This window comes from Dendropsophus ebraccatus, chromosome 10, assembly GCF_027789765.1.
Source record: "Dendropsophus ebraccatus isolate aDenEbr1 chromosome 10, aDenEbr1.pat, whole genome shotgun sequence".
In the NCBI taxonomy this organism is placed as follows: domain Eukaryota; kingdom Metazoa; phylum Chordata; class Amphibia; order Anura; family Hylidae; genus Dendropsophus; species Dendropsophus ebraccatus.
The window spans coordinates 16,174,716-16,189,379 of NC_091463.1; the positions used below are offsets into that span (position 1 = coordinate 16,174,716).

Below are 14,664 nucleotides of genomic sequence, written 5' to 3' on the forward strand. Positions count from 1 at the left end.
CATAGTCTAGTAATGTAGATACAGCGGAGTCTAGTAACCTATATACAGTACACTACTGTATGCAGCGGAGTCTAGTAATCTATATACAGGATACTACTGTATACAGTGGAGTCTAGTAATGTATATAACCTACACTGCAGGCTCTCGCCATTCCAACATCTGCTTCTCATTTACACCTATAAGCCGCCCTGCTGAACGCCTATACTACATGTCAGGGTGGGTCACCAGATGTGGACGTCCCCTAACAGACGCCGCTCCACCGATGCTGAACGATGATGTCACTAAGTCAATGAGAGAAACATTTATGTGGTTCTGGATTTCTCCATAGCTGAGGCCAATTTCTTTCTACAACCCCACAACATATAATGTGTCCTTCCTTTTAGGCCTTGTTCACTCAGTGCAGTTTTTTTTCCCATTCACTTTTCTTTATGTAAACCAGAACCTGGAAAAATACTTAAAAGGGGAGGTTTCACAATGGCAGCTCCTTCCCTTAGGCCTTGTTAGGTGGACTGCTCGGAGGCCCCTCTAACAGCCAGACTAGATAGCCCCCTCTTGTGCTCCTAGCCCGGTCATGTATTACCTGTTTGGCCGTACACATACTGGTTGACTCGGCAGATAACTCATGATGACTGTATACTGCTACTGGGCATGTCCTGTAAACTGGTGTCGGAATGTCATCTCCTATAATACTTGTCCAGGCAGGAGAGAGAATGCGACGTCCCCAGTGGGAACGGTACAGAGTGGAATCGAAGATTATAGAAACCATTCAGGATGCATTGACACAGCCTGACATTTATAAAGGGGGGGGTCCGCAATTTTCAATCAACAGTGGCATGCAATATATATTGATCTGGATGAATGAATATATATATATATATATATATATATATATATATATATATACACACACTTTTGCATCAATTATACGGAGAGTTTGGACACCCTCATACACTTTACATAGGTATCAGTGGGTTCAACCACCTTTCATCCAACATATATAGACTTCTTAAGGGTATAAACCCACACACCGTATTCGCAGCGTATTTACTGCTGCAATACGCAGCAAATACGTAGCAAATACGCAGCAGATTAGATCTAAATAACTGAACACAGCATCAAATCTGCTGCGTATTTGCTGCGTATCTGCTGCGTATATGGTGTGTGGGTTTGTACCCTAAAGGGGTTTTGCCACCATGGACACTTATCTCCTATCTACTCTGTGTGATCATAGGAGTCTGGCCTTCTGCCATCTTAACAATGTTGCTGTCTGAATGGAGACGTATGGTTTGCTGTCTCCCTGGTGCCAGGGTTCGGCATGTGGTGGAAAGGGTGGATAAATTACTTGGGGGGGCTGGGGATGACCCAGCTGTCGTGGTCCATGTAGGAACCAATGACAGGATACAAGGTAGGTGGAGGTCTATTAAAAATAATTTTAGAGAACTAGGTGCTAAGTTGAAGGGAAGGACCTCCAAGGTGGTATTCTCTGGAATACTGCCTGTGCCATGCGCATCGCAGGAGAGACAGCGGGAGCTTAGGGAGTTAAATGCATGGCTCAAGTCGTGGTGTAGAGGAGAAGGGTTTGGGTTTTTAGAGCACTGGGCTGAATTTTCATTGGGGTACAAACTGTTTTCCGCAGATAATTTGCACCTTAATGGAAGGGGGTCCGCTGTGCTGGGGGAGAGAATCCTAGAAGGGGTGGAGGGGTTTTTAAACTAGGGATGTGGAGGGAGGACAATGTAGTGTGTAATATAGTGGCGGATAGGTTAGAGAGGGGACAGAACATTAAGGTGGGAGGAGAAGGGTCCTGTGGGGGGAGGATAAGACCAGTGGATAGGGAGATCCATATGTTGCGGATGAACAGTGAGGATGATTGTAGCCACAGCACAGTAATAAATCCTATTTCTTATAATGAAGCGGTTAAACTCGATGGTAATATAAAGTGTATGGTTACTAATGCCAGAAGTCTAGCCAGCAAGATGGCGGAGCTAGAGGTCTTGGTTCTGGAGGAGTCCATTGATGTGGTTGGTGTGAATGAGACATGGCTGGACTCCTCACATGACTGGGCTGTCAATATTCAGGGATTTACCTTGTTCAGAAGGGACCGGGTGGGCAGAAGGGGAGGAGGAGTATGTCTGTATGTCAGAAATGATATTAAAGTGAGTGTAAAAGATCCAATAGTGGGAGATGACTGTGATGATGTGGAAGCATTATGGGTAGAACTACAGAAGGAGGTAAAGAGTGAAAAAATTATTCTTGGTGTAATCTATAGACCCCCCAACATTACTGAGGACGTAGATGGTCAGTTGAATAGACAAGTAGAGCGGGCTGCCCGGGAGGGGACAGTAGTGGTAATGGGGGACCTCAACTACCCAGATATAGATTGGGGTCACGGTTCAGCTAAAACCACAAAGGGGAGGGAATTTCTTAACCTCCTGCAGGATAATTTTCTGGGCCAGTTTGTGGAGGAGCCAACTAGAAGTGATGCCTTGTTGGATCTGGTTATTTCTAACAACGCTGAGCTGGTTGGGGATGTCACTGTCCATGAACACCTGGGGAATAGTGACCACAATATAGTGACTTTTAGCTTAAAGTGTAGAAAAGAACAACATGTTGGGAGGGCAAAAACTCTTAATTTTAAAAGGGCCAATTTTCCTGGGTTAAGGGCTGAACTTCAGGGCATAGACTGGGAGCGGCTGCTGTCACATACAGATACAGCTAATAAATGTGAAATCTTCAAATCCACATTAAATAACTGTACTGCCAAATATATTCCTATGGGTAACAAATATAAACGGTTAAAATCCAATCCCACATGGCTTACAACCGAGGTTAGAGGGGCTATAAATGAGAAAAAAGGGGCATTCAAAAAATATAAATCAGAGGGGTCAGCTTTAGCATTTAAACATTACAAAGAAGTCAACAAAACCTGTAAAAATGTAATAAAAGCAGCAAAAATTCACAATGAAAAGCAAGTAGCTATAGATAGCAAAAGAAACCCCAAAAAATTCTTCAAATATATTAATGCAAAAAAACCAAGGTCAGAGCATGTAGGACCCCTAAATAATGGTGATGGGGAATTAATAACTGGGGATCAGGAGAAAGCTGAGTTACTTAATGGCTTCTTCAGTTCTGTATATACAAAAGAGGATGGAGCTGTGGTGGGTGGGGCCAGTACTGACGTGGGTGGGGCCAGTGCTGCTAACACATGTAATGTACTGAACTGGTTTACTATAGATATGGTCCAAGATAAATTAAACAAACTCAATGTAACCAAAGCTCCAGGGCCTGATGGATTGCACCCCAGAGTTCTTAGGGAACTCAGTTCTGTAATTTCTCTACCCTTGTATGAAATATTCAGTGATTCTTTGCTTACTGGTATTGTGCCGAGGGACTGGCGTAAGGCAAATGTAATGCCGATCTTCAAAAAGGGCTCTCGAACTTCCCCAGGTAACTATACACCTGTGAGCTTAACGTCCATTGTGGGAAAACTATTTGAGGGGCTTATAAGGGACTACATCCAAGAATATGTAGTAGCAAATAGTATTATAAGTGATAACCAGCATGGTTTTACTAAGGACAGAAGCTTTCAAACCAACCTAATATGTTTCTATGAAGAGGTAAGTAGAAGCCTGGATGGCGGCGTGGCTGTGGATATCGTGTACCTGGATTTTGCAAAAGCGTTTGACACAGTTCCTCATGGACGTCTGATGGGTAAATTAAAGTCTATCGGTTTGGAAAATTTAATGTGTAACTGGATTGAAAACTGGCTTAATAATCGTACCCAGAGAGTGGTGGTCAATGATTCCTACTCCGAATGGTCCCCGGTAATAAGTGGTGTACCCCAAGGGTCAGTACTGGGCCCTCTTCTGTTTAACTTGTTTATTAATGATATTGAGAATAGAATTAACAGCAATGTTTCTATCTTTGCAGATGACACCAAGCTTTGTAGTACAGTACAGTCTATGGAGGATGTGCAGATGTTACAGGATGACTTAGACACTCTGAGTGTTTGGGCGTCCACTTGGCAAATGAGGTTCAATGTGAATAAATGTAAAGTTATGCACCTGGGTACTAATAACCCGCATGCATCATATGTCCTGGGGGGAGTTACACTGGGAGAGTCGCTGATGGAGAAGGATCTGGGTATACTTGTAGATAATAGACTACAGAACAGCACACAATGTCAGTCAGTGGCTTCTAAGGCCAGCAGGATATTGTCATGCATTAAAACAGGCATGGACTCACGGAACAGGGATATAATATTACCGCTTTATAAAGCTTTGGTGCGGCCTCATTTGGAGTACGCTGTCCAGTTTTGGAACCCGATTCATAAAAAGGATGTTCTAGAGCTGGAGAGGGTACAAAGACGGGCAACTAAACTAATAAGGGGAATGGAACATCTTAGTTATGCGGAGAGATTAAAAGAATTATATTTGTTTAGTCTGGAGAAGAGACGTTTAAGGGGAGATATGATTAACTTATTTAAATATATAAATGGCCCCTACAAGAAATATGGGGAAAAGATGTTCCAGGTAAAACCCCCTCAAAGGAAAAGGGGGCACTGCCTCCGCCTGGAGAGACAAGGGTCAATCTCCGGAGGCGACAAGCCTTCTTTACCATGAGAACTGTGAATCTGTGGAACAGTCTACCACAGGATCTGGTCACAGCAAAAACATTAGAGGGCTTCAAAACCGGCCTAGACAAGTTCTTAGAGCAAAATAATATAAATGTATTAACTATGTAACTATGTAACTATGTACATACTCTTGTAATTGTTTATGGGAATGCCTAAAGATAGCACAGCACTCCCATGTAGCAGCAGTCAGGTGTACACATTCTGATGATATGATAGTGATAGGTGTCCTTGGTGGTAAAGCACCTTTAAGGATAAGATTCAGAAATCTTCCTGATCTTTTGTTAAAAAAAAAACAACAACAGTATACTCACCTCCTCCTGCTCCCATTGTTTCCTATGCTCCTATGGTTCCCTGATCCACCAGTTGGCCCCAGGGTTTCAGACTCCATTTAAAATATAAGAAACTTGTTAGAGGCAGCTAGAAATACATGAACATTTAAAATATGTGACTGCTAAAGCAAAGATGGCTGAAGCAGTCACATGTTCATACAGCTTATCATTGCAAAGGGCAATAAAACCAGGACCATCCCAGGGATCAAGTAAGACAGAACGGGCAGCGTGGTATAGAGCAGAAGACGACGCTGATTGGTATATAGAGGATATATATAGGATAACTTGTCATTTATCCTCTGCTCATTTTGGCTTAGTAGTCAAGTGGGCGGTCCTTCTGAGTGACTGACATCTCTCTCCATATGCTTATCACTTATCACCTTGAAACATGACACCTCTGTAAATAGCTCCTCATATCTCAGCTTCCTGTGAGTGTGATAATGGGGGATGATCAGATATCGAGTTCTCTTATAGCAGAAGATAATATTCACGCCGTGTCGCAATAAATTGTCACAGAAGGACACATGACTGTGCAGGTCCTCGGGATCAGATGACCTTCTTAAACATCTGAATGTAAAGATTGACACCAGTATTGTTCCTGGCAGACGGTCAGACCCTGACATTTTTTTTTTTTGCAGTATTTTCCCCCGTCACTGTCCCTTCTATAGAAGTAAAATGGAGGCATTATCTTAATCCCCCGTTCTTCCCAGTTATCTCATCCTCCTTTATTCCTCGCTCCCGTCGTCTTCCTCTCACATTCATCGCGGCTGCCCGCACTTTTACATTCAGCACCCTCGCTGTGACAGTTATCTGTAATGACAGTATCACAGCCCTCTTTCTACTTTGCTGACTTGTTTCTATGGAAACTGACGATTTTTTACTCCCCCATCCTTCTGGGAAGGAAGCGAGCGTCTTTTGCTTACCACCCAGTCCAGCCATGTTATTGGCCGGGAGGCGCTCATGCCTGATTCATGGGATGCTTTCTGTGCTGCTCATATATTGGTGGCTGATTCCTATACAAGAATTAAAAAAAAATATGGGCCCAAAGCCCAATAGGTGATATAAGCTGAAAACTTTATTGATAAATGGCCTATGAACAATTTACGATGGTGTTTGCAGCCGCTGCAATGGTTCTTGCAAGGTCAGCAAAAAAAAAAAAAATCACCAGGTCATGTGAGTCATTGGGTTGTCCTCTAGTTTTCTAGGGACGCCAGAAAATAATTCACAGCCGCGAGGGTATTACCCACCTTCCTCAGACCCCTGAACAGCAAATTTGACTTTTGCATTATATGTTAGAATGGCTCATGGATTTTGGGAATTCAAGAGTCAGTTCTGAAGGACTGGGTATGCGTTACATGGATAGCCCATTGATATTGGTAGGGACTGTGCAGTAAAGTGAATGTACTATTAGGAGTAGTGAATTTTTGTTACTGCCTTGTTGGCGATAGCGTGGTGATCCCGGTGGCCCAGTCCCTTTTTCAAAACACAGTCCCTCCTATTCAAAGTCCTTAGGCCTCGGGCTGTTCACCAAGCCTGGGCCCCTCCACCCCACTGGCAGCACATAGCATGGGATAGATAATGTTATGGTGCCCTGATTTGTGCAAAATCGAGGTAAAAAAGTAGCGATTGTTTGCAAATCATGGCAGAAATGTAGCCAGGAACAATACACCACCGAAAGTATAAGTCTGATTTGGTGGCCATAGGCCTCCCAGATGCTCAGGGCCCGGGCTACCGGACCTATTATAATCCGCTACTACTAAGCTCAGTGATTGCTGTGTTTTGTTAAATAATTATGGATAATAATTCTGAATATTGTGGTAAAATAGAAAAATCGACACTCTCCTTACCTGCTGCCCTGCTGCCGCCATTCTTAGGGGGCCTGGTCCTACTGCAAAACACTTTCCGATGTCTGTGTGAGAAATTGCATACTCAGACAGTGATTTTCTGAGCAGGCAGCTCCTTGTGTTAACACCAGGAAGTGGGGGTGCAGCAGTAGGGAAGGTGAGTATAGTTTTTATATTTTACAGCAGCTTGAGCAGAATTATTTAGAAAATATTCTCCCCAGAATACCCCTTTAAAAACTTCTAGTAATTAGGTTAGAGTAGCCCCCAGCGGCTACTCTTCACCCCACCAACTATAGTTGACCAGTCTTTCCTCATATAAAGTGAGAAAGAGAATTCTTTCAGTCCCTAAATGTCCCCATTCACTGATATTAAGCACAGAATTTGACAGTGATGAGGAATGGAGGAAAACTGTATACTAAAAAAAAAAAACACCAAACTTACCTATAATGTGATGTCAAAACTCTGGTTCTCCTGAACACACCTCTCTATGTTAAAGCGACTCTGTATCCACAATCTGACCCCCCCCAATCCACTTGTACCTTCGGATAGCTGCTTTTAATCCAAGATCTGTCCTATAATGCTTGTCCAGGCAGGAGAGAGAACGCGACGTCCCCGGTGGGAACGGTACAGAGTGGAATCAAAGATTATAGAAACCACTCAGGATGCATTGACACAGCCTGACATTCATAAAGGGGGGGGGGGGGGGGGGTCCGCAATTTTCAATCAACAGTGGCATGCAATATATATTGATCTGGATGAATGAATATACTGTATATATGTAAATATATATATATATATATATACACTTTTACATCAATTATACGGAGAGTTTGGTTTGGACACCCTCATACACTTTACATAAGTATCAGTGAGTTCAACCACCTTTCATCCAACATGTATGGACATCTTAAAGGGGTTTTGCCACCATGGACACTTATCTCCTATCTACTGTGTATGATCATCGGGGTCTGACCTTCTGCGATCTTAAGTGTGACGAGTTGGAAGATAAAAGAGGCCTCCCGACGAGGAGCCATAAGGGGGGCCTCTGCGGCCACGACAGTTAGTGGGGGTTCTTAGCGGGGTAGTAGTTTGAGTCCAATTGTAATAGTAGTGGTAGGTGGTTGCAGGCTAGTCAAGATGGCCACCATAAGGGGTGGGGGAGGGGGGAACAGGTATGGCCTTTGTGGAGAGAGAAAGAGCTCATTAGTATGCAGCGGGAATACCTGGGGGAGGTAGCGGGCTGAGCTAGGTGTTGGAGCCGCAGTGTACATACTCTTGTAATCTTTAACTCTTGTAACTCTTTATGGGAATGCCTAAAGATAGCACAGCACACCCATAGACAATAAATGTAGCAGCAGTCAGGTGTTCACATTCTGAAGATATGATAGGGATAGGTGTCCTTGGTGGTAAAGCACCTTTAAGCATAAGATTCGGAAATCTTCCCGATCTTTTGTTAAAAAAAAACAGTATACTCACCTCCTCCTGCTCCCATTGTTTCCTATGCTCCTATGGTTCCCTGATCCACCAGTTGGCCCCAGGGCTTCAGACTCCATTTAAAATATAAGAAATTTGTAAGAGGCCGCTAGAAATACATAAACATTTAAGATATGTGACTGCTAAAGCAAAAGATGGCTGAAGCAGTCATACAGCTTATCATTGAAAGGGGCAATAAAACCCATCCCAGGGATCAAGTAAGACAGGACGGGCAGCGTGGTAAAGAGCAGAAGGCGCTGAGCGGATTGGTATATAGAGGATATATATAGGATAACTTGTCATTTATCCTCTGCTCATTTTGGCTTAGTAGTCAAGTGGGCGGTCCTTCTGAGTGATTGACATCTCTCTCCATATGCTTATCACTTATCACCTTAAACATGACACCTCTGTAAATAGCTCCTCATATCTCAGCTTCCTGTGAGTGTGATAATAGGGGATGATCAGATATCGAGTTCTGTCCTGGGGTCCATTCGGTAGGTGATGCAGTTATTGTCCTAAAAAACAACTTTTAAACTTACAGCCCCGTGCCAAACGGGAGTACCTGTGCCCTAACTTTGCACCACCCCTCTGTCCCTCCTCCCCACCCTCCTCATCATTAGGAATGCTCCAGGCAGATTGTCCTCTATTCCTCACCTGTGTCAGCACATGGGCTGGATCTTTAAGCACCTGTGCAATGTTCAGCATGTTGAAAATGTTCCAGTGGCATTGCTAATGATGAAGAGAGTGGGGAGAAGGGACAGAGGGGTGGTGCAAAGTTAAGGCATAGGGGCTGCAAGTTTAAAAGTAGTTTTTTAGGACAATAACTGCATCACCTGCCGAACGGACCGCAGGACAGATCTTAGATTAAATGCAGCTATCTGAAGGTACAAGTGATTTTGGGGGGGGGGGGGGGTCAGATTGTGTGTACAGAGTCGCTTTTATGCATGTTACTATGACTTAACCCCTTGTTGACATCTGTTGTACATAGACAGGAGAGGAGGTATATTTAGACTAAGGTCTGAGCCTAAGGATTCACCGTGTAGAAATTAGTGAGTATTAGCAGCTTTGTATCTGTTTCGTCAATTTTCTAGGTGCTACGATCATGCCGATTGTTTGTACCACTAATTTAGATGACCCATCATGGTTTCGGAGATTTTAGTAGTGTAATTATATATATATTATAATTGCAAAAAAACGACTCTGGTGGGACTCGAACCCACAACCTTTGAATGTCTGCATCACACTAGAAGTCCAATGCGCTATCCATTGCGCCACAGAGCCAGATACTGCTGCAAGTATGAATGACGCACTGACCCAATCACTGACAATTTTTTATACGTTATACAATTTCACACAAAAGAATGTGATTTGCTATAAAATTTTATATTGTTTGTTCAGAATAATTCTGCTGCTTTCATAGATTTAGTAACATTTGTTGGGTTGTCATGGCAGTAGTTGTTCCGCCCTCCAATGCCATTATTGTCAGGAAGCCTGGTCCGATTGCTCAGCACTTCCTGGTGTCAGCAGTTGCCCGTTTAACCAATCAGAGACAGGACACCACTGTGACCACTGATTGGCTCAGCAGACAACTCCATGAGAACAGCAGCAGCAGGGGAGTAGGAGAGGTGAGTATGTTTTTTTTCTTTTACAGCAGCCTGAGTATATTCATTTCTGGGAGTCACAGTAGTAATTTTCTGCATAGGTGGAAACAATTTAAAAGTTACGGAAATAAACTGGTTGTGGCGCCAAGAGATCTGTGCACAAGTATATTGTAATAGTAAACTGTAAGCATACACAACATAATACACGGTGCAGGTCACACTGCATAATAATGGAGGTTCAGATGGCCCGGGACCTATATACAAATGAGGTGACAACCCCTTATGGACCCTGTAATAGTCACCATGATAGTCGTCATAGAGGATAATTTTTCTGTGTACTTGGTTAGGTTTTTAACATTTTAGGGCAGACTGTAATGATGAAATGTTTGCAGACCTATAGGGCGGTGATGTACTTGGCTCAGACGTACTTAAGAGACAAACCTATGGTGTTGACAGGTTAAAGGGGTTGTTCGGCAAAAATCTTTTTCTTTCAAATAAACTGATGTAAGAAAGTTATATAGATTTGTAATTTACTTCTACTAAAAAAAAATCATAAGTTTTCCCATACTCATCAGCTGCTGTATGTCCTGCGGAAAATGTTGATTTCTTTTCAGTCTGACACAGTGCTCTCTGCTGCCACCTCTGGCCGAGACAGGAACTCTGTCTTGGGTTTCTATGAATCCCCATAGAAAACCTCTCCTGCTCTGGACAGTTCCTGTCTCGGCCAGAGATGTCAGCAGAGAGCACTGTGTCATACTGTAAATAAAACATTTACTGCAGGACATACAGCAGCTAAGAAGTATGGGAAGACTTAAGATTTTTTAATACAAGTAAATTACAAATCTATATAACTTTCTGACACCAGTTGATTTGAAAGAAAAAGATTGTGGCTGGACAATCCCTTTAAGGCCCACGGTTTTACCAAGTGATAATGACCTGGAACTACAAAGTTGTAGTAGAATGCACAGATTGTTTAGGGGAGGAATTAGGATGAAATTACATATTTTAGGATATTAGAAACGTTAGTTCCACCCACTGCAAAATGCGACTCTGGTGGGACTCGAACCCACAACCTTTGAATGTCTATATGACTCTAGAAGTCCAATGCGCTATCCATTGCGCCACAGAGCCAGCTGTCATGCTGAATGTGAATAACAGTTTCTCAGAATGTATGAGCCTGCGTGAAGCACTGATTTCGACACTGACAATTTTTTTTTATACATTATACAAATTTGCGCCAATGAATGTGATTCGCTAGAAATTTCCGAGATATTTTCAGTTTCTGAATAATTCTGCTGCTTTCATAGATTTAGTAACATTTGTTGGGTTGTCATGGCAGTAGTCGTACCGCACTCTGCCAGAGGCAAGGTATAATAGGAGGATGGCAGAATGATCCTTTATGTTATTTGACTGATCGATGAAATCTGGCAGGTCTGGGAGCTGCCACCCTGATGACTTGTTACTCTATTCCTAGCAGGTTTTAGGTTAGGAGTTTTCTAGGGAGTATTTTTTTCTAAATAATTCAGTTCAGGCTTCTTTAAAAAAAAAAAAACATATACTCACTTTCCCCGCTCCCCACTGCCACTATTCTCAGGAAGCCTGATCCCACTGCACAGCACTTACTGGTGTAATGAGGAATTGCCCATCTAGCCAATCAGTGGCTGAGACAGGAGACCACTGTGGCCTTTGATTGGCTCAGCCGGCAACTCCTTATACGGACACTGATACTAGGAAGTGCTGCTCAGTGTGATCAGGCTCCATGAGAACAGCAGCAGCAGGGGAGTAGGGGAGGTGAGTATGTTTTTTTTTTCTTTTACAGCAGTCTGAGTATATTCATTACTCTAAATAGCAATTTTCTGCATAGATGGAAACTGCACATCAAGGATCATTTATCTGTGTACTTGGTTATTTCTTTTACACTTTAGGGCAGATTCTAATGATGTAATATTTGCAGACCTATATGGCGGTGATGTACACAAACCTATGGTGTTGACAGGTTGAGGCCCCTGCTTGGTGATACAAGTGATAATGACCTGGAACTGCAAAGTCGTCATAGAACGCACAATCCCAAGGGCGTTCTCATCTCATTCATGGCCCTCTGCTCTTCAAACAATGATCTTTACTTTCTATGTATGTTCTGGTCACATGGGCTAGAAATAATGACTTACATTTACACAGCTCAGGTGGGCAGGCAAGGCGTGGGTCAGACGTGATAGCAGGAGGGATAATGGAATTTTATAAAGATTGCCACTTTAGTTGTTGGTCTTGGAGGAGTATTTTGGACGGACATTTTTGTTACACATCTGGCACTGATCCTGTGCTGGTGCCTGTCCCTGCAGTCAGCTCTTCCTGTCTTCTGTGATTGGCTGAGCGGGCATTTCCTATGTGTCACAATGAAGGAAGGTAGTCATGGCAGCGGGGTCTCATTGGCAGAAATTGTTACTGATGGGAGATCATTACTGGCAGGGGATTAGTACTGGCCGTGGATCAATACTGGCGCCAGGGGGGATAAGTAGCGGCAGTGGATTGGTACTTGTGAAGGATCGGTACTGGTGGGGGGAAAGTACTGGCAGGGGAACTGTACTGGCGGGGGAGATCATTACTAGTGGGGGATCAGCACTGGTGGGGGATGGGTACTGGCAGGGGATTATTACTGGTGGGGGATGGGTACTGGCAGGGCATCATTACTGGCAGGGGATCATTACTGGCAGGGCATGGGTACTGGCGGGGGATCATTGTTGGTGGGGGATCGACACTGGTGGGGGATCAGTACTAACGGGGGATCGGTACTGGCCGGAGATCGGTACTTGCAAGAGATGGGTACTGGCGGGAGATCATTACTGGTGGGGGTTCGGTACTGTCAGGAGATCATTACTGGTGGGGGTTCAGAACTGGCAAGAGATGGGTACTGGCGGGAGATCATTACTGGTGGGGGGTAATCCAAGGTTTAAGCCTAATGTCCCCATTCACTGACAGCAAGCGGAGATGAGGAAGAATGATGTACCCTGAAAAACACACCAAACCTTACTACATACAGTATAATGTCAGGTTATCCTCTCCTCTCCATGTTACTGTATATGTGGCGCTGACTTAACCCCTTGTTGACATCTGTCCTACACAGACAGCAGAAGGAAGTATTTTTAGACTGAGGTCTAAGGTTTCACTGTGTAGGAGGTAGTGAGTATTGGTGACTCTCTATAATTCTATATACATTGCGTAGAATTTTTTTTTAATGCAGATTGTTTATATGACTGATTTAGGTGAAGCTGCATAATTGGGAAGATTTTAGAATGATTAGTTATACCACATGTAAAATGCAACTCTGGTGGGACTCGAACCCACAACCTTTGAATGTCTACATGACGCTAGAAGTCCAATGCGCTATCCATTGCGCCACAGAGCCAGCTGCCAATCCCTTTCTGTGGAGCTTGTGTGAGTGAATCCATCACTGACTGGTTTACAGCTGTTGTACAGTTTTGCAACAAAGAATGTGATTTGCTAGAATATATATATATATATGGATTGTTTATAAGAGTAATCGAGATACAACGGATCAAAATGGATGCACTTGCATCTTTTTTTCATTCTTTTTTAATACGTTTTTTTTTTTTTTGCATTAAACGGATGAAAAAAATAACAGATTGCAAAAACACAGTGTGAAACCAGCCTAAATAAACATATTTGCTGTAGCCGCGGCCGTAATCACCTAAACTATTAATGATCCCATTCTTGATCTCGCACAGTTAACAGCGTAAAGCGCACAAACCCGCCAAAGTGCAAGATTGCTGTTTTTTGTCACATCAAATGCGGGAAAATTGTAATAAAAAGTGATCTAAAAGTCACATATACGCAAGCAAGCTACCGATAGAAAGTACAAATCATGGTGCCCCATAGACCAAAAAATAACAGCGTTATAAGGGTGGGAATAGATCGATTTTAACCACTTTTTTTTTAAGGTCTAAATTTTTTTAAAACAGTCAAATAAAATAAAAATATAATTTTATTCTAATTTTCATTTCATTTTTCATTTTTAATACAACACAGCTGTGTACAAAGTAGGCGGCAGGTCCCAAGGAGAACCATTACAGGTGAAACGTTTGTACACCACGGATATCAAGGTGGATACACTAGAGAAACATATATATATATATATATATATATAAAACAATAAACAATAATAATAAAAAACAATGAACAAGAAACATAATATTTATTATTATTACATTACATTATTTATTACATACAGTATAATGACAAAACTCCATTAATCCTGGACCCTCCTCTCCGTGATGGCATCTGTCCTGCATAGACAGCAGTATTATTAGGCCTTAGATATTACTGTGTAGGAGGTAGTGAGTATCGCTGACTCTTTATACATCTTGTGTGGATATTTTAGGCGTTATGATCGTGCAGATTGTTTATATGACACATCATAATTTGGAAGATTTTAGAATGATTAGTAAAAGACGACTCTGGTGGGACTCGAACCCACAACCTTTGAATGTCTACAAGACACTAGAAGTCCAATGCGCTATCCATTGCGCCACAGAGCCAGACACTGCACCTATGTTTGTGACTGAACCCATCACTGACTGTTTTTTTTGGATGCAGCAACATGTGACTGTATCCAGTCAGAGTTTTGCTCTGAAGTCACTGAGGTTATGGGCCTGGACTATAAACAGTCAATGGAATCACAGCCTTGTCATCAGTGTCACAATATGTTATTTAATATGTAATTTTTCATAAAACATCCCCAGTAAAAAAACAGAAAAAACTTTCCT

At 42.7% G+C, this 14,664-nt stretch overlaps 1 protein-coding gene and 4 non-coding genes across 10 annotated transcripts in view; 1 reads left to right on the plus strand and 4 right to left on the minus strand.

Annotated features, from left to right (window-relative positions):
• Window positions 1-14,664, plus strand: part of DNM1 (dynamin 1) — a 74,259-nt gene that overhangs the window by 5,073 nt on the left and 54,522 nt on the right. The window contains exon 1 of one of the 6 annotated variants that reach the window (XM_069943271.1): window positions 6,071-6,106. The exons of the other annotated variants lie outside the window; for them this stretch is intronic. Within the exon in view, the coding sequence (XP_069799372.1) occupies window positions 6,072-6,106 (35 nt within the window). The 5' untranslated portion in view covers window position 6,071. Of the gene's footprint in view, window positions 1-6,070; window positions 6,107-14,664 lie in introns of those variants that run through there. 6 annotated transcript variants of the gene reach the window in all.
• Window positions 9,478-9,563, minus strand: TRNAR-UCU (transfer RNA arginine (anticodon UCU)). Its single transcript is given in 2 exon segments — window positions 9,478-9,513; window positions 9,527-9,563. It is a non-coding gene; the product is annotated as a tRNA-Arg (tRNA).
• On the minus strand, window positions 10,929-11,014 carry TRNAR-UCU (transfer RNA arginine (anticodon UCU)). The gene is given in 2 exon segments: window positions 10,929-10,964; window positions 10,978-11,014. It is a non-coding gene; the product is annotated as a tRNA-Arg (tRNA).
• TRNAR-UCU (transfer RNA arginine (anticodon UCU)) lies at window positions 13,201-13,286 on the minus strand. Its single transcript is given in 2 exon segments — window positions 13,201-13,236; window positions 13,250-13,286. It is a non-coding gene; the product is annotated as a tRNA-Arg (tRNA).
• On the minus strand, window positions 14,351-14,436 carry TRNAR-UCU (transfer RNA arginine (anticodon UCU)). The gene is given in 2 exon segments: window positions 14,351-14,386; window positions 14,400-14,436. It is a non-coding gene; the product is annotated as a tRNA-Arg (tRNA).